Source organism: Cimex lectularius, unplaced genomic scaffold, assembly GCF_000648675.2.
Source record: "Cimex lectularius strain Harlan isolate CLEC.00 unplaced genomic scaffold, Clec_2.1 scaffold108, whole genome shotgun sequence".
Lineage (NCBI taxonomy): Eukaryota > Metazoa > Arthropoda > Insecta > Hemiptera > Cimicidae > Cimex > Cimex lectularius.
In genome coordinates, this window is record NW_019392680.1 from 868,121 (window position 1) to 892,021 (window position 23,901).

The window sequence follows — 23,901 nt, forward strand, 5'->3', positions numbered from 1 at the left end:
GTTGCTTATCGGCTGGAATCTAGAGCATCCTATTTATATTATAGATTAAAAAAACGGTACACGTCTGTGGGCAAATTTTAGTCGGAACGTATAAAATTGTTATCTTCATCGCGTTTCCGGCCGTCGTACATATTAAAACAACTCTCGCAACGGAACAGCAAGACAAAAAAAGACCGATAAAAAAACGGATTTATGTAGAAGGGCCTTGGAAATGAAAGGGTACGGTATAAGTTGAAAGGGGCGGCGGAGTGGATAGGAGAGCGTAGTTCCTTCCGGCCTCGTGACATGAGTAAAATCGTTTAGTATGCCTCCTATCTACCCTCCTACGAATCCATTCCACACAGTGGAAATCCGTTGCCTTTATATATCTTATCCTTTCCTTAGATTAAGTTGTGAGCTAACGTACAGAAATATAAGTGAATTAAATAAATATAATACGATATATTGCAAAGTTATATGATTTTGTATAAAAAAAAGTAAAGAGTAAAAGAAAGTAGGAGATGATCTATTGAAACTGTGTGTTCGTAATTGAATCAAAAGAGACTCTAAAGAGTTGAAAAATTTAGAAAATCTTTCCAATTTTAACGTAAAAGAAGGAAGGTAAGACGAACGAAAGAAATATTGGAAAAATAGATTTCAAACATACATTTGAAGATTCGAAAAGTTGAACTCTCCATTTGTATATTTTGTGAACCCATTTATTCTAGGTATTATTAAAAATGTTTTCCAGTTTCTGAGGAAAATATTTCTTAGAAAAGAAAGTGTTACAGAAGAAAGAAAATGAGATATTGCATTGGAACATAAATCTTCTTAAATAGCTGAATTTTCACTTTCTTATGAGAATAAAAACGTTCTAACCATTTACATTTCTCTTATATAATAACAAACTTTTTAAAATATAATTAAACGATGAGAAACAAATACCTTCAGTCGAAAAAAAGAATTATAAAGTACATTTTTCAATTTTCTGACGAATCACAAAACGTTTTTAGCTAAATAAGTAAACAAACTAAATTTAATTACAGACTAAGCCTAGTCATGTTTAGTAAATTAGTTGAGTAAGCTATATGCATGTAAACTGAAATAAATACGAAGTCCCTCTATTAAATTGCGACTAGATGAAAGATTTTTTATGTCATCTTTGTGGACTTCAGCAAAGCGTTTGATTCTCCCCTACACTTAAAGCTGTTTGAGAAGCTTTTCCTTATGAGTATTCTATTAAAATTTATACTTTTTTTTTCACAGCTTTGCTTTAAAGCTAAGATGACAATTGATGCGGATGGTGGGATCTCTGGGGAAATTAAAAGAACAGGCGTTCTTCAAGGAGAAAAACTTTCACCTCTTCTTTTCTCTTAATTTATCGTAGATTGATAAGTTTTTCGCTGTAGGAATTAGCATTAATAGCATCTTAGACGTATTAATGTTATTTTAAGCAGATGATGCTGCTATCATTTCTTTTTCCGTGCAAGACGCATAGTTCGAACTACAGCTTGTAAATGAACATTGCAAGGTGAATCGGCTCCAGTTAAATATAGTTAAAACTACAATAATCAAATTACAGTTGCCATTTGAAAAGTCAGTACGAATAAGGCAGAATCAAAAGTTTTATCTGTGAGAATGTGGCATTACGGGTCTCTAAATAAAATTTTTATTTAGGGTTCTCTCATCCTCCGGAAAATTTAATCATACTAACATTTTTTAAAATCAAGATAACCTGGCAATACCCAAAATTATTCAAATCCTTGCCTCATTCAAATCTAACTCTTAAACTCCCATAATTACTTGGTTTAATTCTTTGACAGTTTCAGGTTTATTGTACGGTTCTGAGGTATGGAGTACAAACTGGAAATAAAAACGAAAGAGTGCAAAAAATATAGTTTAAGTGTATCCTCCATGTTACTTTCAACATAGCGGGATATTTCATTCTTCGTTTGGAAACTAGGACTTTTCATTTAACGACTCGCGTTTTTAACAGGACATTAAAGTTTTGGTACAAACCACTCTCACTACCTGATGACAGCCTTAAGAAGCTTTGTTACTGCTTAGTTCAACTGTCTGAATGCAAAACCGTTCCTTTCAATGGGGCAGTTTTTCTTAGGAACAATTTTTTAATGAATGGAACAAGTGATGTACGGCAGGAAAAAGATCATAATGTAAAAAGGGTAAAACGGCGGAACTAATTAAAAATTTTTTTCAAAAGACTATCTTTCATTGACATGGAGCAAACATAAATTCAAGCTTCACCCATATTTTTCCACAAATTAGAAGGTTTAGGCAGAAGGAACCTCTCCTTCAAAATAATTCCATTCATAAAATACGTGTCATCTGTCAACTGAAGAGGCTAAAAGGCTTAAAATATAAATTCCAACCCAAGCACTATTGCCAATTTTGTTTAAACCCAATGTTAGATACCATAAGCCACTTCCTTTTAAAAATGAAAGTTGCACGTTTCCGATCTTCGAAAACATTTAAAAATCACTTCTGGTTTCATTTTACTTACAAGAAAAAACAACCAAGAAAGATAAATCATATTTACTACTTCTGCTTATCTGCGTTATAAAAGCGAGTTAGAATGGGAAACCCTGTTATCTTAAGCAACATTACATGTATGGTTTAGAAAATTTATTGTTTTTCTTATTGTGCGTTCACTTGTTGTATTAGTTTTTTTTTATTTTGGGTACATACCATTTCTACAACAATAAATAATAATTATAACATTTACATACAGACGAGGCCATGATGTTTGGTAAATTTGTTTAATGAAAAAAATATGCCTGTAAACGAAATAATTCCGAAGTTCCAGCACTAATATAAAAAATGTATAGATAGATGGAAATACCTTATTTACAATTTGGCGAATTATAATGTAACACATTCATAAAAAATATACAACATGGAATTAAATTCGTCTGTCGTCGGAGGTTATTTCAAATTGTAACAAATAGTATGAAATTAAAAATTGAATGTTCAACTCTGGATATACATGAATTAATTGTGCAGTGTAAAAAGAACGAAAATAAATATTCCAGAAAGTAATGATCAAGTTATTTAATATGATTATGCTATGTAATGAACAAAAATTGTTTGTAAAATTAAAAATTAAATTTCTGAACTAAATAGAGCCTATTCTTCCAAACCTGGCGAGCACTGGACGAGGGGATCGGAAATCAACAGCTCTATGATTTAGACCATAGGGGGAGTGAATGAACCGAGGTTTGAATCTCTCTTCAAATTGAACATTCGGCTAAAAAGTTAAGAAATGTTTCTGATTGACCACTAGTTGAAAAGAGAACAGATCCCTTCCAAGTTTCCCAAAGTTTTAGAATCCCACGCAACTCAGATAGATTACGACCGACGAAATATTGTTCTTTCAAATTAAATGACATAGATACATTAATGAGATAGATCTTTAGGCAAGGAAAAATTACCCGAGGATTAAGCAGGTCGTAAGCATTCTCTAACTGTTTAGACAGGTTACCAAGGGTTGGGTTGGTTAGGGTGAACTTATGGAATAGAGAATACCATTTTGTACCAGGAAATCTTGGTCCTAATGACTTCTAACGCTTTTTTTGTTACTAGTCTGGAATCTAAAAGGTGTAAGATTTAACGATGAGGTGGGAGGTGAAGCTGGGGTATATACAGGAGATCGCAATGTTTCGAAGTGAATCATATAATTTGAGGTTGGAATAAGTAATGCAAATAATTTACGGATAACATATCTTAGATTTTTTTCTAATACATCAAATTGTTGATAGTCTCATACATGGCAACCGTAACATTTACTTACTGTACTTCATTTGTTTTATTGAACCAAAAATGTGTAAATAAAAGCATACAATTCATGAGAGTTTTATTTGACATATTTCTAGCACAGAAGACTAATATATCCCAAGCATATACGAAATTATTTTTGCTCTCCTTCCTTAAGGTCAAAATTGAAAATATTATAATTTTTTTAACGCGGAATGGGTCTTTATATATTTTAATATATATTGTGGATCTTAATGACCTCATGGTAGCTTACTGTTTCAACAGAAAAGTTTCGAATAGATACTTCTAGGTTTTAAATAACACAGTCGATTCATCATAAAATAAAAAACATATCCAACAGTTCCATGTAATATACATCTTCCACACAATCACTAAAATGTTTAACATTTGGTTTTATAATTTCAAAATGCTTTATGTTAATACAGTTTATGTATGAAATCCTTAGTCTGGAAAGAGAATGCCGTTTTAATATAATAAATTGTTACTTTCCTCGAGGAAACTCGTTTTCTCAAAAGCGGTATTTGTTAGACGGTGAGACCTGGATCATTTCACATTCTCTGTTTATGAATAATACAAAGGCTATCCTAAACCAACCTTTCTTTTACATAAGCAGCAAAATAAATCAAAGCTTCAATTCTAAACTTTCCTTTTTAATATGTATTGGAACATCGGAATTAACATATTTATAAAAACATTCAAAATTAAACCATGATATTTCTAGAATAATTCATTGGCTATTAATAATAAAATAGTAGGCGATTATGCTATTTCAGAATTTCTCGTTGGGAAATTCAAGTAATGCATATGAAAGAACCAAAACACTGCGTATGGACTGATGGAAATGTTAGCAAACGATCGACATAGAATGTTGTTTTTAAAACAGTCCATCATCGAACTTTTTTTACGTTTAAGTCGACATATGTATAATTAGAAAAATAGCAAATTTTAATATAAATTATTCTAATAAAAGGATATTGATATAATTTGGTAATTTGCTAATGAATCATCATTTTTACCTATTTTTAGAAGTTTATATGTAGTTCTTATCCATAGTCATCTGCGTTATATTATTTTACGTTCAGAAAAACAAGATTATCTTCTCTCTTACACGAGTTCCAAACCAATAAAAAAACGAACTTTTTTTACGTTTAATTTGACATAATGTATAATTAGAAAAAATGACAAATTTTAATGTAAGTTATTGTATTAAAAGAATATTTATGTAATTTGTCACGTGCTAATGAATCATAATTTTTAGCTATTTTTACCCATAGTCATCTGCGCTATATTTTTTTATATTCAGTAAAACAAGATTCTCTTCTCTCTTACACGAGTACCAAACCAATAAAAAAACAAACTTTTTTTCGTTTAATTCGACATAATTGTAATTTAAAAAAATGACAAATTTTAATATACGTTATTGTAATAAAAGAATATTTATGTAATTATGAAACTTGCTAATGAATCATAATTTTTAGCTATTTTTAGAAGTTTATATGCCAGTGTTTACCCATAGTCATCTGCGCTATATTTTTTTATGTTCAGAAAAGCAAGATACTCTTCTCTCTTACAACGAGTTTCAAACCAATAAAAAAACGAACTTTAAACGAACTTTTTTTACGTTTAATTTGACATAATATATAATTAGAAAAAATCAAAAATTTTAATATAAATTATTGTAATAAAAGGACATTTATGCAATTCGGTAGCTTGCAAATGAATCATCATTTTTAGCTATTTTTAGAATTTTATATGTCAGCGAAAAACTCTTGTTTTATTAAAGAATACCATCGTTAGCTAAAATATGTATTTATTTAATAGTAAGAGTGATTACCACGTTGATGTTCAGTTAAATATTTGACGCCCTTAAGTTCTTTAGGAATGTTGCCTTTACTTCATTCTGAAAAATCTACCCCCAACGATGAAAACGAGAAACTCCGAAAACCGTGTGTCCGAGTATTTACAACTTTTCTTCACATTTTGATGCTATTACGGGAGTCTCTTAGCTTCGAGTTTACGCTTTTTGAAGGTTTTGGGCAATGTTTAACATCCTATATTGTGCCATGTCCCACTTAGACTTTTCAAATCACTTATGCCCCACACCTCAACCCCAATCTATAATATTAAAATTTTCACTGAATAAAGTGAAAAAAAGGAAAATTACTATAAAATGATTTATAGAATGCAGTAAGCAAAATTTTTTGATAACCCTGAAAACCAGGTTCAGCGTCTAGGGCGTTGGAACGAATATGATTAATAAATGATAAATTATAATGATTAAATGATCAATTGTTTGATCTGGAACTTATTTTCTGATGTTCTTCAATTTTTAAAATACATTATACTTAATTAACGCACCAATATAAAGCTCAAACGTGATAAGATCGCATCAGTAAAAATCAACCTTTTGTTAAAAGAAATAGCGGGCGTTGGTGGAAGCTAAAGATTTTTTTGAACACGATATCTAAGATTCAAGTCCAAAGTACTTTTAAAAATGGCATCTGGTAGATCCAAATCATACTTTGTCGCGAAATAGTTGACTTTTCGCACTTTACCAGGTGCATCGTTAAAAATATTTGCCAGACATGAATTAATATCCAGCTAAAGTAAAAATTGTCAATTCCAGTTAAATTTGTAGAACCGATAAAACCTTATTGTCCCGAAAAAAGAAAAAGATTTGGTTGAAATTTCGAAATTTAACAAAATATCAGATAAAATGCAGTTTTCCTAATGTAAATTATATTCTTAGAAAGTATTACGCTTATCTTGAATTTATTTCATTCTGTTTATTTTCCTTCACTTGATAAATCAAATGTATTAGGCTGTAATAAAAAAAATCTAATTAATGTTATTTCATGCCAAATATTGCGATGTTTTGTTCAGTAAGAAAATCATCACTTGCATTGCTCGAATATCAAGTTTTGTGCGATTAAGCAGGTTTTGTTTCTTAAATGAGAGAGGCTCGGGCTCATAAATTTCATTTAACATTCAAATTATGATACAAAAAGATACGGATTATAAATTGCACGGTATTGTTTGTATGTAAAAATCGAAACGTCTTTTTTTCGATTTATTGTTTTATACATTTGGAGTAAACTGTAGAGGTGTTGGTATGCAAAAGCCAGTATATGGTAACAAATTTTATAAACCTATAAGATTACATTTATGGTTTTATTTAATATATAGTGAAATTCAATTTTTAAGTGTTTTTTTTTTTTTATAGGAACGGGAATAACTCGTATCTATTTGCGTATTAATATTAATGCTAATTAGGACCTATAGAAACTAAATTAATATAACTTGACAATTTAATATACATATCATTTATTTCCCACTTTAATGAAATATACTGAGTTATGAAAAAGAGGGACTTTACAAAGATTTTAACGAACCATAATTTAAATTACTAGAACAATGACAATGAGCGTTGAAACATGTGAAAATAAGCCCGACATTCATTATTACGGGATATTGAAAAATAGCACGAAATGCTTGAGGATCACAATAACCCGATGTCCGAAAATAAAGAAATTCAGCTATTTCATGGCTAACAGAAGCTACTATATTAGATGATTTTTCCACTAAATGACGAATGACATTTTTTACTCAAAATCTAAACGAGTTATTTGCAAAATTGTCCTCTGTGGTCTGTATATGGCATTGGTTCCTGGATGAGAAAAGGAAAAAACCATAAGATAAAAAACTACTGATTCTTGTAACGTTTTTGAAATTCGATAGGACGATTTCTTTGTGCAGTTTTATTAAAGACGCAGAAATCAGATTTGGTGATGATGTGTACAACTTTGGATTCGGTTTAGGTTGGCGGGTAGTACAACAAAGTTCTAGTCCTTATGTCCACTGTGAAAGGTATGTTATGTAATGTCAACTCTCTTTGTTTTCCTACTACTTACTAAATTTATTTAAACTTAAACCTGGCACCACTTATTTTCATTCTGTTGCTACATTTTTGGACATGAGTTTAGCCATTTGAATTACATATTTTAAATAACTTCACTAGTTTTCCTGGTCCGCTTGACCACTTAATATCTTTCAATTAATTAAGGTTTTAGTTGAGATAAAAAAGTCAGTGACACGAGCGGGATTCGAACCCACGATCTTCGGCTTGATACACCGCTGCTCTACCACTTGAGCCTCTACCTCTAGCTCTACCTCGATCCACTGGGACACTAACTTCCCATCTCAACTCCACCTTTTGAATTTTCCCTTCTTTTTGCCATTTTTCAAATGTAGGTTCGAATCCCGCTCGTGACACTGACTTTTTTATCTCAACTAAAAACCTTAATTAATTGAAAGATTTTAAATACCGTTGAATATAAACTTAACAAAATATAATTTGAAGTGTACTCAAGTTAAAACATAACTTGAACATTGTTTGGACGGTAAGGATAACCGTATCACATGCATAAATAGCCAATTTTATGACTGAAAATATTTTGGCTATAGTGCCGGGGTAGAGTTCGAAAGACCATGGGCCCTTTATAGTGACTTTTTTATCTCAAATTTTGTATATAAGATTAATACAAAAAGATAACCTTTAATTAGTTATTAACACAGCGAGGCGTGTCTAACAAAATGATTGGTAACGACCAAATTGCAATTATATTTTCTCCAAAGCGATCATCGCGTGAAATTTACAAATATCATCATTGCCGGACAGTCTAATCTGGTTTGTAAATACAATTTAATTTGTTTATAATTTGCCCGAACGTGCGTTCCATTCCGGGAAAAACAATTTACAACACATTTTCTCTTAACAATAGCAAATCTGCCTGGGATAGTAGAGCCAATATTACCTTGTTGTTGGTGAAAAATTTCATTTTCTACCATACTGTGACAATATTGAAAGACTTAACAGTATTATTTCGTTAACAGGTTCTGGCTTTCCTTTTTTATCACTCAGGACTTATAAATCAAATAATGCTTAATAAGGCCTTAAGGCTAAAAAAGTAAAGTGGATTGGTTTTGTTGAGCATCATCTATTAAACACTAAAAAGAAATGAATTTTGGTTTTATAAGTAATAAAATGAATTCTTGGATTCAGGTTGGACTCCTGACAGAGCGCTGCCGTTTAAGAAGGCACATGCATCGGATAGGAGAACAGAGAAAAAACATTGTGCAGATATTGATCGCAGAACACGTTTTATGTTTTTATGCGAGTCTATGGAGGTGCATATTCTTGCAACTAAGTGTCCCTGGCGAGACTATAGAGATTGATTAATAATCTCAAGGTGGCCAGTGAATTATAAAAATATAGGAGCAAAGTAGATCTCAGGTCGATTTTACAAAGGCCTTGTGGCCGCCTCTTTTATCCATATCGCCCAAAAAAAGTTTAAAGGTTATTATATATGTATTTCACAATCAAAGACTATTTTAAATACCGTTCTTTCAACAATCCTGAATTCAATTGTCATTTTTGTGTTATTAGCATTCGAAATTCTTTTAACGTTTGAATAATTGCTCTTACGGAACGATTTTACTTTATATTGGCCCAGAAGAAGAATAATAGATTTTTTAAAAACAAAATTGCAAATACTGTGGAGTAAAGAGGCTTGGTTGAATCCTAAGGAATGTATATTTTGGATATTTACCTGGTCATAAATGGGGCAAGACCAAATTTGTTTAAGTAGGTTGTTTAGGTAGGTTATTTTGATTAATACTTGCGAGAATAATTTAATGTTATTTACAAGTATAATATCAAAAACAATATTATCTTCATTTTCATGCATAAATAGCGAGTTTTGATAACTAGAGTAAAAAGAAAGGTTTATACGAGAGAAATGAAAAGACCTTTCGTTATACAGCGTTGTTAAACTAATCTTAACCATCCCTAAAATATTTCAAAAATTATTTAAAAAAATATTATTAAGAATATTTTCAGTTCATATAATTACACTGAACATTCATGAAAATGTATGTTATGCATAATAGCAAAAATAATAATACGGTCTGAGTTTTTTTTCAAGACATGGCCTTCTATTTTTACTCTACTTTATTGTAAAACTATCTGGTTCTAAAAGTAATTTTTAACATACAATCTGCTAGTGCTATTAATACTTTCATAAGTTGGTGCGTTCAACCGAGCTGGTTTTATTTAAAGGTAATGCCCTATTTTTTCACCAATTTTGAAAGTTCCTACCTTTGTAAAAACGATGATACCAGAATCTTTCAATTTATTGGTTATGAAAATTTAATGTATAACGATATTTTAAATCAACTGTAAACAGCAGACAAACAGTCATATCCCTATCCCTAAGGGTTTTATTGGGCCTGTTTAAAAACTAGATAAACAGAAATTAGTATAACTTTTACAGGCCATAAAATGCATTTTTTTTTTACTTAGCCCAATATTTATTTTATATTCATTAGATTTCGTTATTGATCAAATAAAAACTTTCAATTAATTAATCTTTATGTAAGGTATTGGTTGAAATAAAAAAGTCAGTGTCACGAGCGGGATTCGAACCCACGACCTTCGGCTAAATACGCCGCTGCTCTACTACTTGAGCTAGTGACCACTTGGACACCAGCTTCCAATCTCAATCGACCTTTTGAATTTTCCCTCCTTTCTTTCCATTTTTCAAATGTCGTATAATCCATTTGATTCTCGGCGACAAATAAAATGGCCACGGAGCGCTTTCGTGAAGATATACTCAATTTTACTTATTAAATTCATTAGATTTCTTGGTCCGATTGACAAATTAACTTCTTTCAATTAATTAATCTTTTTGTAAGGTTGAAATAAGAAAGTCAGTGTGACGAGCGGGATTCGAACCCACGACCTTCGGCTAAATACGCCGCTGCTCTACCCCTCGAGCTATCGTGTTATAGTAGAAATAAAAAATCAACACCTAGTTAAAATATACTTTTTTCTTTCCAAAAGGTAGATTGGGGATGAGGCCAGGAAGACAGAAACAACATTTATTTTCTTGTCGAGCTTTCGGCAGAATATATCGCCTTCATCAGGACTTCGAAAAAAATCGTTATATTATATGAACAGGTACATGTGTGGATAACGGAACTCTACCGGCTATCCGTTATCCACACATGTACCTGTACATATAATATAACGATTTTTTTCGAAGTCCTGATGAAGGCGATATATTCTGCCAAAAGCTCGACAAGAAAATAAATGTTGTTTCTGTCTTCCTGGCCTCATCCCCAATCTACCTTTTGGAAAGAAAAAAGTATATTTAAACTGAGAAGGCTAATCAATCACCAAAGAAAATATTAACACTTAGTTACTTCCTTTTTTTGGCTAAAACAACTCTGTAAAACCTAAAGCACGAAAAACGAAGCTTTTCGTATCCGAATGAAGTTGTCTGCGGTCAGACTGATTGACGTTGTTTCCCTGTTGTATCATTTTCACCAAATGCTAGTACTAGGATAAAAGGTGGATTTAAACTAATTTGACAGTGTTATCCCCTGAGGGGTTATCGCACACCGGTGAAACTTGTACCATTAATGACAGGCTGTCTGCAGGATAGACTGTACATAAATAGAACACTCGCCTAAAACAGTTTTAGAAACTGTTTAGCCTTCGTGTAATGGGCATGATCAAACTTCAGTTTCCAAATAGCGCCCGGGGCAATCATCTGAAAACTTACTCCTCTTCTCCGGCTCAAATTGCAATTCTGAAAGGTTATTTAAGTAAGTTGGTGGCATCGATAATAAAACGTGTTTTCAATCCTTTTACTTTTTATCAAAATAAATAATTATTTCCTTATTTTATTTTATTTATTTGCAGTCCAAATTGGTCAGGTACCCATAGGACAGTCAAACCACACAACAAATCTATCAATAAAGTATAGCTATTAAAAAAGGTATAAAAACAAAAATAAAGAATAAAAAAGGGCCAACGCTTTTAACAAACAAATCAACATTATAAATAGATGAATAAATAACCCAATAGCAATAAATGAACCCTCATTTACATTTTAAAACTCGTTCTATGTAGTTTTTAAAGATCCGTAGGGAGGAGAACAGGTCCGCATTAATATCGAATTTATTTATATTATGCACAGCTGTGGAGATTGAAGACTCACCCGTATTTGGTCCTGTGCCGTGAAGTGGCAAATAATTCATGGGTCCGTAGATGACGCTGGGGAACCCTAAAGCCAATATAAGACAATATCTCAGGGGGTCAATGAAATTATTTAGGAACTTCCACAGAAACATAACGAAAGCCAAAACTATACTATCTGCCAGAGAATCCAGGCCTACTATAGCGAGTCTGGCTTCATGATGGTACTTCCTGTAAAACAGGTATTTCTTGGTCTTTTTCTGCACCCTTTCTATCATGTAAGACCCACTGGTGACTGCGCACCAATGATTGATAATTTTATTGCAAAAGGGTTCTTAAAGTCAACAGTTTGCCTGAGTACGAATCTTTTAAACGCTTTATTCCTAATGGCATGGATGTGGTCCTGAAAATCACAATTCTTATTAAAAACAACCCCGAGATCCGAGTTACTATCTACCTCCTCAATGTGAGAACCTTCAATACTATAAACGAATTGTTCGTAATCGTGTATTATCTTTTTTTTTTGGAAAACTTCAAAATCTTACGTTTTTTCGTTTGGTTTGAAATTATTACGCATACACCAATGTCAGAAGCCTCTTCAAATCATTTTGTGAAAGCGAATGCAATCATTTATCAATACGACAGGGCGATAAATTTTCGAATCGTCCGCTAACAGTGAGATTATTAATGAGAGCAGAGGCGACGTCATTAAAAAATAAAAGAAATAAAATCGGACCAGAATGGAATAACGTAGTGAGTGAACAGAACGCGTCCAATCCATTACCTTCATATAAAAACATTCTAAAGTTCTATAAAATGCGTCCCTGTTTTTCTTTGAACTCTATTATGAATCAATGTCATAAAAATGATAAGTGAATTCATTCATATTCCATCCCAATAGACTCTTGCTATGCTTCGGGGTCGTAACGAAGGTATTTTATAATTATCACTTATGATCCACAATTTGAATCACCTCCTAAAGGAATTATAGCCCTCCACTTTGACTTACATTAAAATAATGCACCAGCAGATAAATGGCAAAAAGCAGTCGTCAGTTGGACATGGCAAGTAAAACTATTGTTATACGGTGACAATCCGCATACACCTCATACGAGTACATTTAGGAATCATAGAGTATGACTCATATATAACTAATACCTGTACTTTGTCTGCACGGACATACTTGGTGCGATCATAGCCATCCGTAAAGCTTTCTCTATGAACCCAATAATCTGGGCAATATAAGAAAAAATTATTGAAATAAAAAATCTAAATATAAGTCATTATTTTTTGGATTTCGAAGGAAACCCTGAAATCCCCGTGAAACCAGAAGATGTCAAAAATTAAGAAACATTTTATCTTGCAAAGAAGGCAGAACCACTGGCAATGGCAGAAAATTAAGAGAAATAAAATTGTGTGGTGTTTCATGACCGTTAACCAATGATTATTCGGAGATCGTGAGATGCGGTCTGGTGTGATGTAGGTTTTAGAAAAACATTTTCTTTATTCTGCCAACGTTTCGATCTTTATTGAGATCATATAAGTCATTATTGTTTGGATTTCGAAGGTCGCCCTGAAATCCCCGTGAAACCAGTAGATGTCAAACATTAAGAAACATTTTATCTTGCAAAGAATGGCAGAACCATTGACAATGGCAGAAAAATTAAGAGAAATAAAATTGTGTGGTGTTTCATGACCGTTAACCAATGATTGTTTGGAGATCGTGAGATGCGGTCTGGTTTTAGAAAAACATTTTCTTTATTCTGCCAACGTTTCGATCTTTATTGAGGCTGAAGATGATCTCAATAAAGCTCGAAACGTTGGCACAATAAAGAAAATGTTTTTCTAAAACTTACGTCACACCAGACCGCATCTCACGATCTCTAAATTGAAATAAAATTGTCGATCAATAGACCACACCAGTCTGACACATAGGCATCTCTTAACTAATAACCTCCTAACCAAAGGAATATGTCCCTTGTGCGGCACACTAGTAAGTAAGAGACATCTTATATTACAGTGTGAAAAATTAGGCCTATCTACACATCTACTTCTGAAGCACGGTAGTGATTGCTACGCGAAATTTGATTGGATACCTGAAGCTGATAGATACATATGGAAGTATTAAGTCTCTTTCATTTATTAAGTAAATGTATTTATTAGCTTGCGTGTTCTGAGTATATGGGCGGGTTTATGGCGCGATGTAGAAGTACCCCAAGACCACCACAGATTGATCATGAAATAAGTTGATTGAGTGAATAGTGCAAGACACCAGCATAATATCAAAGACGCCATTAACTCGACAATTTTTTTAACTTCTTAAAAAGTTACGTCAATGGAATATTGAGTAACCTTAGGATCTTCAGACTTGGATTAGATATATGTATATATGATCGTGTATGTTTTAAATGTGTTGTTTAGCCTTATCAACATTTCTGGAGGGGTCGAATATTTTAAAAGATCTCAAAGCTAAGTTAGCGTTCATTAGGAAAAAAAGCCCCCCTCCAAAAAAAAAATGCCGTTAGAATTTTAAAAAATACTATTATTGATTAATTATTACTATTTACAAGTGTTATTCGTAGTCCTTTTTTCGTTTGTGAAATTTTTCATCAAAATTTAAATTAATTAAATGGGAGAATCGTATTCAAAAGAATATCAAAATGAGATTTTTTTCACCTACAGCCTTTGAACAATATGTCATCTGGCATAAAAATAAATGAACGGTTTTTAATTGAATATTCAACAAATCTTGAAGACTTGATTAAACAAGGAAAATGGGGATGTTTAATTGTCAACATGTTTGCTTAATTTAGCAGATGTTTTTTCACCATGAAAAGTAAACAAAACGGGTTTTAGTATTGGAAGGAAAATAGACATTGCAGAAACAACAGTAAATTTTTCCCAGTTTATACGAATGCCTAAAATTAATCGAAAAAGTGTGTCCGTCGCTTAGAACTAGCGGAAGTGGGTGAAAATTTTTAAAAATCAAAAATAAAAAAGTGAAAATTTAAATTTAATTTTTTAAATTAAAAGAAAATAACTCATTTTTAAAAAACCAATGAACACAATTAACATAATCCCTTCATTTCTAACTAAATTAACTAATACTGGCCTAAACGAGTACGAAAGTTTGCTAACATGAAGATCTACGTTATGCGCAACTTAACAGTTAGCAGGAAAAATACATTTCAAAATTCGTTCTTTGTTTGACCAATTTTGGTTATGTTATTTATATATTATAATTATAATAGANAAAGATCGAAACGTTGGCACGATATAGAAAATGTTTTTCTGAAACCTACATCACACCAGACCGCATCTCACGATCTCCAAATTATCATTAACTAACGGTCACTAAAAACCAACAATATTTTATTATGTTTAAAAAATATTTGAAAAAGCCAATGCTTTCAAAGCCCTTAAATATGTTTTGTTACTTATATGGTAAACAAAAATTAATAGTTTTGGGTTGGATAGCCGAGGGCAATATTTTTTTTCGGCGCCATGTTGTTCTACTTAAATATTGATAACTGATTATATGATATCAAAGGAGTCAAAACTCTAGAATCTCCCCTTCAAACGGAAATACATTCCATGGTTAGTTGACGAGGTAAAGGCGACAATCGACTTTCTACAAAAAGCACCCGGGTTCGACACAATCAACAATAATTGCACAAAAGCGAACCAACATTCCCGGTTCTAACGGCTCTTCAATGATTGTTTGAAACTTGGATACTTGGACAAAAATATGGAAAAAGCACTTAAAGCGAACTTGTTCAGGGCCGAAACTGTTTACAGGCACTGAAACCATTAAGTCTGAAAATTCTTGGCCTTCAAATATAGAGCGTATATTGTTATAAGATGGGTCGACCTTGTGTAGATTTTTATGTGTGATAATTAGGTATTAGGTCACAGAAGCATAGAAAATCCAAACTTTATGTCTAGCTTTCGTTTAATTTGTAAACATCGTCAGGGTTGAGTTAGTTTACAATCTCTTTTTCAGCTACTATATAGATGTTTATAAATCCTAGATGATAAATAACACATAAAAACAACAATTAAAATATCAAAACAATGATAGATAAATTATTTTTCACCAATATGGTTAATTTAATAAATTAAATTAGCGGACAATCTTAGGAAATGATTCAATTTTTAGTATTTTAATATTTTAATTGTTGTTGTTATGTTATTTATTTATTAATTATCAATGATTTATAAACTTCTAACCATTAGCTTAGGAAAAATTAAACTTAAGGAAAATAAGTCTCCATACTCACCTCGAGCCTGATCTTCAAAGTTCAAACAATCCCCCATTTTCTACTTCACACCCAAGTTTTTAGTTTGGCATGGCTCGCTGGTGGATGGTCTCCATAAGGTACGATGGTGGTGGTGGATGGAACAAGAAACACTTTCGCATTTTATCCAAATTCAATTTACACTTGATAAAAAACTGGATCGTTTTACGATTATCCTATATCTGGAACGTGTAGATTTGATGTCATTGTATGTAAGAAAAATGATGAAATGAACAAAGGCACGTTAAAATTTTTATACGAGAGTATTTATACTTTAATTACAACGGCGCCTTTTGTCACATAATGTTACAAAGTTATAACTATTAACTGATTTTCGAAAAAAAGTCGCAACCATTTGGAAGGGTAAAATTTTGAGGAATTTTTCCAAAGGTTTATATTCATTTTTTGGGGTCCTAATGCGTATATTGATTACTTAGCTTTGAAGCTCGGTCACAAATTATGTATACGATAACAATACTAGATGGCAAGTTCAATTTTGACGTAGTAACTAATTTATTTATGCCTTGAATGAAATTATATTATGACATAAAATCCAGACCTTTTTGAATTTTTTTTTTTTGAAACAGGAAATACTTAGCTAGATATGAATTTTTAAGTAGAATGCCGGACATCGTAGAGAAAACCGCCTCCGTTTAATTCAGCTCTAATTCCTTTATTTTTTTGCAAAAGTATTTTGGTTTTTGTAATATTTTATATATGTACATAATCTCATTAGATATGATTCTGCATAATAATTTGTTAACCTACATTAAAAAATACGTACACATGAAGGCAGAAAAGCCTTTAAACATTTAAAAATGATATTTAAATTACTTGAAATATTTTATTTTCTCGGCTCCTAGGGCCCATTGGCACTATCGGTTAGACATGTGTCTATCATTTTTCTATTAATTGTTTTTATAAAGGTTTCATTCAAAAGGTGATTCTATTTCCGTAGTGGTAGATTGATGATAGATTTTGAGTCTATATTAGATCTTACGTTTAATTTTACTGATGTAGTAAAAAATAGGACTTTAATTTAAGAAAAAAAATATTTTAATAACTTAAAAATTAAGTAGTGGGTTACTATAAATCTAACCAAACAATTATTACATTTTAAAACCACCTATAAAAATCCATCTTAAATTTTTTAGCCTGTTTTCCGTATTAATAGCATCCTAAAACGCTATAATTGAAATTTTGAATAAACAATTTTTATTGTTTTAATCTTCCCTCGTTTCACCGCCTCGGTCTATTAAATCATCTGAATTTAAATACTAATGTTTATTTCATATAAACAATTGAAATAATTTTTTTTAAATTATAGAATCAATGGATCGGTGGACTTTAGAAAATATATGTTTAAAATATAAATAATTGGGATGTAATAAATTAATAATTAAGTACACTTTAAATTCATATAACAAATAATTTCCAGTTTCTAAATGGAACAACTAATGTCCTGCTTAAAAATTCAAACAGTAGTGAAATGAGTAAAAAATGCAATAATTACATTGAGACAGATTTATTATCTGTTAAAAATGCTATTTTCTGAAATAATATTCGAACGTAGCAGCAATTATGACAGGCTCAATATTTAAAAGGGCTTTTCTCACTGCAATATAGGGCAGCATTTCATGCATACGCTGGATGGATGAAGCTTGGGTTCATCACAGTCTTTCTATTAAGTCTACTACTTCTTGAGTCAACAGCACATCCTAGCTTTAGTATTGCAATCGATAGCCACGTACCCTCTGTTTCCGACCCCTTTCCCTTTTATCATTGGACTCACTCGCCCTCTCTTTCTTGCTTCCTCTCTCTCTAAATCTTCTCGCTCCACCCCTCTCCCGCCCTTCCCGGTGTATAATTAATTCGTAGAACCACACTCTGACGTGTGAGTTAGACCCGGGAGAAACTGTTAAATAATGCATTAGGGTTTCTGTCTGCAATCGGCCGTGGGGCTGAGTGGCAATAAAACAGGTCTCTGCTGTTGATATTCATGATCCTTTAAACGAGTTGCATAACCGACCAGGTGAAGACGCATTCATGTAATATGAAACTGCTTTCAAGGGTTCAGTTAATCGCTATTTCAATTTCTGAGGAGTATCCCCTTATCTCGTCCTGTTCAGAAAACGATCTCACCTAAGGTCTCCATGGACAATTAAGCAATTCGGGCTACAATAGGTATTGCACAGACATTGGTGAATGGCACGGATTGATATCGAACGGTACAAATCGATCAAGATCAATTTTTTCGCGTAAACAATCACCGCGTGAGATGCGGTTTGGGCGTCAGTTGAAAAGTGTGATCATTTTTATCAACTAACAAAAGGTACTTGCATTTATTCGATTTATTTGTAAACTGCTGAACTTAGTTCCAGCCTTACAACGAAATAATCGCTAAGTAACTTTCTTTTAGCCATTCCTATACTAAGATCGACCATTTTGTTTTTTGCCATTTTAATATGGTCTTTAATACTTTGCTTCATCTAATAGTTCGCTAATTTAAAAAATTGAAAAACTTTCCAGACAAGACTTTACCACTTTCTGTTTCTCTTAATCCACTGACAGTCACTTTACTATAAAATATCCCCATGGTTTGAATTCAATCAACATTTTGACTTCTCTTCGAAAAAATAAATGTTCTTGAAAAAAGAAACATGTTAAAATTTTAGAGTTTTGATACTGAACACTAGTGATACTAGTGAAAATGAAATTTATCAAAATTAAAATCAATTCAGTATAAATGTAGTTAACCAAAAAAATAAGAAAAAATTTAATGTTCGTCTGAGAAACAACGATTTCTAGTTAATTAACAAAAAAGAAAATCTCCATAAAATATAGTTTAATGAGGGGGAGTTCAATTTCCATCAAAGAAACAACAGTGACTAAAGAGCATTTACAAAAACATATTTTCGATATTATTTTTAATTTTGTAAAATAAATATAAGATAATTAAATCTAAAATCCGTTGAGTAATATGTTATTTCAGAGGTATGGAAACATTATGCATTAGATCCATTATATTTCGTGGTCCGATTGACCAAATAACTTATTTCAATTAATTAATTTTTATGTAAGGTATTTGTTGAAATGAAAATGTTAGTGCCACGAGCGGGATTCGAACCCATGACTTTCGGCGAAATACGCCGCTGCTCTACCCCTTGAGCTATCGTGACAATAGCTGTCGATAGCTCAAGGGGTAGGGCAGCGGCGTATTTTGCCGAAGGTCATGGGTTCGAATCCCACTCGTGGCACTAAATTTTTCATTTCAACCAATACCTTACATAAAGATTAATTAATTGAAAGAAATTATGCATTACAGTGAACCTAACAGACCTTTATACTAAATGTAATTAAGCCCATATATGACATTGCTGTAGGGTCAGGTAGTTAATATGTTTAATAGAATGTACTAAAGAATTAATTTCAGGTCGAAAAAGTATATAAAGAAATGGTAAAAGGCAGGTTAAAAAACCTATAATTTACAATGTGCTATAATCTATGTTGTCAAGTTAATAATTTGTGATGAAAAATTTGCTAAAGTAACATAATGCTCGGTATTAACTTCTCTGTTTAAATGTAACAAGAATTTATTATTTTGTCGTAAGACTATAAGGCTAAAAAATATTATAGTCCTTAAGGTTGAAGAATTGGTGCAATAAGCAAGAGTAATAGACGTCTTACATCTCCATAAAGAGGATCGAGATAATCATAACTTAGAGAAAAAACGAGAACAGAAAGTAAATTTATTATTGGTTAAGCGTGTATTAAAAAAGTTTAAATGAAAATTAATTTTTGTCATTCTATGTGATTGAAATTTCCCGAATCAGGAAAATAATACTTTTACGAAATTCATTTAACTGCATACAAAATAGCAGAAAGTCTCGTTGCATATTAACACATTTTATCAAGGAAAAGGTTCAAGATTTATATTGTTTATTTTATCCTTCAAAGGTTCATGTAAAATCAGGAACGAGTAAAGGCCTTGATACACTCTATACGACCACAGTTGTAGCTTTTGACTATATTTTTGTTTGTCTATCCATCAGCTTTTGTGTAGACTTTAATGGCCGGTTAATTAACAAATTTCCTACATTGTTGACAAAACGATAAGCATTTCCATTAAGGTGGATCGCTCGAATTTTGGCTTACTTAATTTTCAGAACGAACTAAAAATTTGTTTTCAAAAGAGTAAATAGTTTAAACGGCGTGGTATGTTATGTTAACACAATTAAGGTAAAAAAATTTAATTATGAAGCATGTTAGTTAGATGTAAGTTATATTATACTTCACATCACTCTGGTAAACCAATATTCCAGGTTTTTTCTTTCTATAAGACATTTATGTTATGTTTTACCTCAAAATAACTTTAATACCCAGTCTCATTACCAAAGCTCACAAATTTCCCAACCACGTTCCTCTTACTCACCCATTAGCCTCCTTTTTCAAAGGCCAAAATCCTTGAAAGACTCGTATTAAAGTCCTTAAATCCTTAATCATTCCTTTTCACCAATTCGGCTTCCGCCTACATCATTCCACGGTCCAATAAGGTTGTCGACACTCTCCTCTGCTCTAGACAATGAAGAATATTGCATGGGTGCGTTCCTAGATGTTGAAGGCTTTTGATAGGTTCTGGGCATGCTTTATAAAACTTAAACGCTTCCTACCCCGTCCTTATTACCATATCCTGAAATCCTATCTAATTAAGCGCTGTTTCAGAGTGAGGTGCGACAACGAGTTCTTGGAAGATAGGCACAAGTTGGCGTCCCACAAGGGGCATTCTTGATCCCATCCTTTATATCATGTACTGCTGACCTACCTACACACTAATACCATCATAACCATACAATACTTCAATTCTTCTAACTAGAATCTTATCCGAGCTACGACCAAAATCCATCAATACCTTGAGCTTAACAAACTTGAATCCTAAAACATTTCAATGCACACCAAATCAAAGAGATACCAATTTCCATTAGGGTCAATTACTTAGGACTATATCTATTCAGCAGACTCACGTGGAATCCTCATATAAAACGTAAGTGACAACAACTCAACAGAAGACTTGGACATCTGCGAAGACTTCTGGAATAGAAATCTGACTTGACCGTCAAAATTAAACTGACCTTACACAAGACTTTACTGGGACCATTTTTGGCATAGAAAGTGGAACTGTGGGGTTCTGCATCCAATATCCACCGCAGCCAATCCTTCAAAAGTTCTCACACAAATCGTCAAAGCCCATCACTAACCTCACTCATTACAAACATGTCAAGTTTTGACAAGGAACTCATCCGTATCGATTTTAAAAGTTTCAACCCAACCTCTCGATCCATCCTAACCCTGCACTCAAGCTGTTTCTACACATTCCTATCTCTAGAACCCGCCCCATCGCCTTAATCGACTTTGGCCTGTAGACCTGATTGTCCCTTAATCTCTCACACTGATTGAGAGTGCGGCATTAGCTGTTTTCTCACGACATGGGTCCTCGGGGGCAGCGCTGGCATTAGTGCTACTACTGTGATCATGTGAAAAGAACGTTTTGTAATCACATTTGTGCTATTTAACAAATATATATTGGGTACAAACACAATAATAATATTTAAACAAATAACTAAATAAAATATTAACTGGATGATCTAAATTAGAAAAGGCTTATTATTTTTCAATATAGTTGTCAGTTTGAATAAAGTTGCCCAGACTTCAATAAAACTTTTACTTAAAAGAAGACAGATCAAGAGATTAGGAATGTTGTATTATTCCATTGCTAAACTGCTTGAATTTATGAACTTTATTGAAGCGTAAAGTAATAACCTTTTCCATTTACCAATAACTGTTTTACAGTCGTATGATGAAGAATTTATTCAAGTCCTCGTATCAGTAGTTTTTTTCTTATGAAAGACCTTTTTGTTGTTCACTGTATGCTATTTATGATCAAATTTTTACAAATTTGGCTTATTTCTTGGTTGTTCATTCATGTTTCGTTTTTCCCATTATTAAAAAGAAAAGATTTACCGAACCAAGTCACTGGCTATTATACATCGATTTTCATCTTATTAAGATATAGTTATTGGCATCGGACACTCACCTGAACACATACGCATTCCGTCGCGTGTTACATTGAGCCCAACAAATGGCTCATTTTCTTTTTCATAATTTAAGAGAAAAACAAATCTCTTGACGTTTGAGCTGATGGCATTTACTAAATGTATGTGGTTCTCACGTATCTAGCTTTGAACTTATCCGATTAATTTTAAGCACGTGGAAAGTGTCGTTTTAATAAAGTTTCACAACATCCGCTACAAATCTCTGACGGTTTGATGACGTTTTTCGTCGTGAGTTTTCTTAAGATGTTCGACATCGATCTATGTTGAATTCCTTCAGAAGATCGGTTTTCATAGGTGGTACCACCTGCAGAGAACTTTCCAAACTAACGCCGAATCATTTATTTGAAATCTTTTCAATAAAAAACAACTGATTAATGCCCTTTGCCGTTTGATGAATAGAATGTGACCCAGTGGAAATAATTAACAAAAAATATTTGAAGATCGCTTTCCTGTTATCTCTTTTCACATGGGCAATTAAAATTGATTGTATACTTCGAAGAAAAACAAACATGGTGAGTACAGAATTAACAATTGTTTGCCAAAGATTGTAAATATCTAATCAATAGATACAAGGTGTGAGATTGTATAAAAGACAAGACCTTTTATTTTTATCATGCCTATATTATTGTAAAACTAAGTTTGGTTGCAAAGGTCGCTCATGTAAAATCTGCTGGCACTATAAGACTTGGTGATCAACGTTTTGTAAAAATTGACTAGTTTCGTGGTCCGCTTGACCAATTAATATCTTTCAATTAATTAAGGTTTTTAGTTGAGATAAAAAAGTCAGTGTCACGAGCGGGATTCGAACCCACGACCTTCGGCTAGATACGCCGCTACTCTACCACTTGAGCTATCGTGACTTCGATTCACTCGGACACTAACCTCCCATCTCAACCCCACCTTTTGAATTTTCCCTATTTCGTAAAAATGTAATGCTCTATTTTTTCACAGATTTTCAAAGTTCTTTTCATTCTAAAAGTGGTACCGGAAACTCAAAAATTCATCGACGAAGTTTTCCTTCCGAACGCAATAATTACAATTTATCGTGTAATTTACTGTTGTTGCTTAACCCCGATGGATTTTTGAGTTTCTGGTATCATTTTTGTAAGAAAAGAAAAGACTTTCAAAATGTGTGCAAAAATTTATATACAAAAATTTTCTCACTTCTACGAATTTTTGAGGGTTTTACACAAATGACACTAGCAACACAAAAGTTTATCGATTCATTCTGGCGATATTGTACTTTTCCTTCAGAAATAAATAAAAATTTATCTTGAAACTGATTGCTGCTTTTTTTTAAAGTATCGACACAAATTAAATTTTCATATCCAATAAATTGAAAAGGTTCTAGTATCAGTTCTAGTATCATTGTTTTTACAATGGAAGAAACTTTCAAAATGGGTGAAAAAATAGGGTATTATCACCATAAAATCGGCTCTGTTGAACGCCCCAATTAATTAAAGTTCTAATAGCTCTAGCAGATTGTACGTTAAAAATTACTTTTAGAACCAGGTAGTTTTAAAATCAAGTAGGCAGCGTATAAATTGAAGGCCGTGTCTTTTATTTAAAAAAACTCACACAGTATTATTATTTTTGAAGGGCTATTATGTAAAACAAACATTTTCATGAATGTTCAGTGTAATTATATGAACAATGAAAATATTTCATAATAATAGTGTAT

The 23,901-nt window shown here is 32.3% G+C and overlaps 1 protein-coding gene across 4 annotated transcripts in view; it reads right to left on the reverse strand.

Annotated features, from left to right (window-relative positions):
• LOC106668041 (synaptotagmin-4) overlaps positions 1–23,901 on the reverse strand; it is a 230,326-nt gene that overhangs the window by 46,544 nt on the left and 159,881 nt on the right. The window contains exon 1 of one of the 4 annotated variants that reach the window (XM_014396447.2): positions 16,093–16,222. The exons of the other annotated variants lie outside the window; for them this stretch is intronic. Coding sequence (XP_014251933.1) covers positions 16,093–16,129 — 37 coding nt within the window. The 5' untranslated portion in view covers positions 16,130–16,222. Of the gene's footprint in view, positions 1–16,092; positions 16,223–23,901 lie in introns of those variants that run through there. 4 annotated transcript variants of the gene reach the window in all.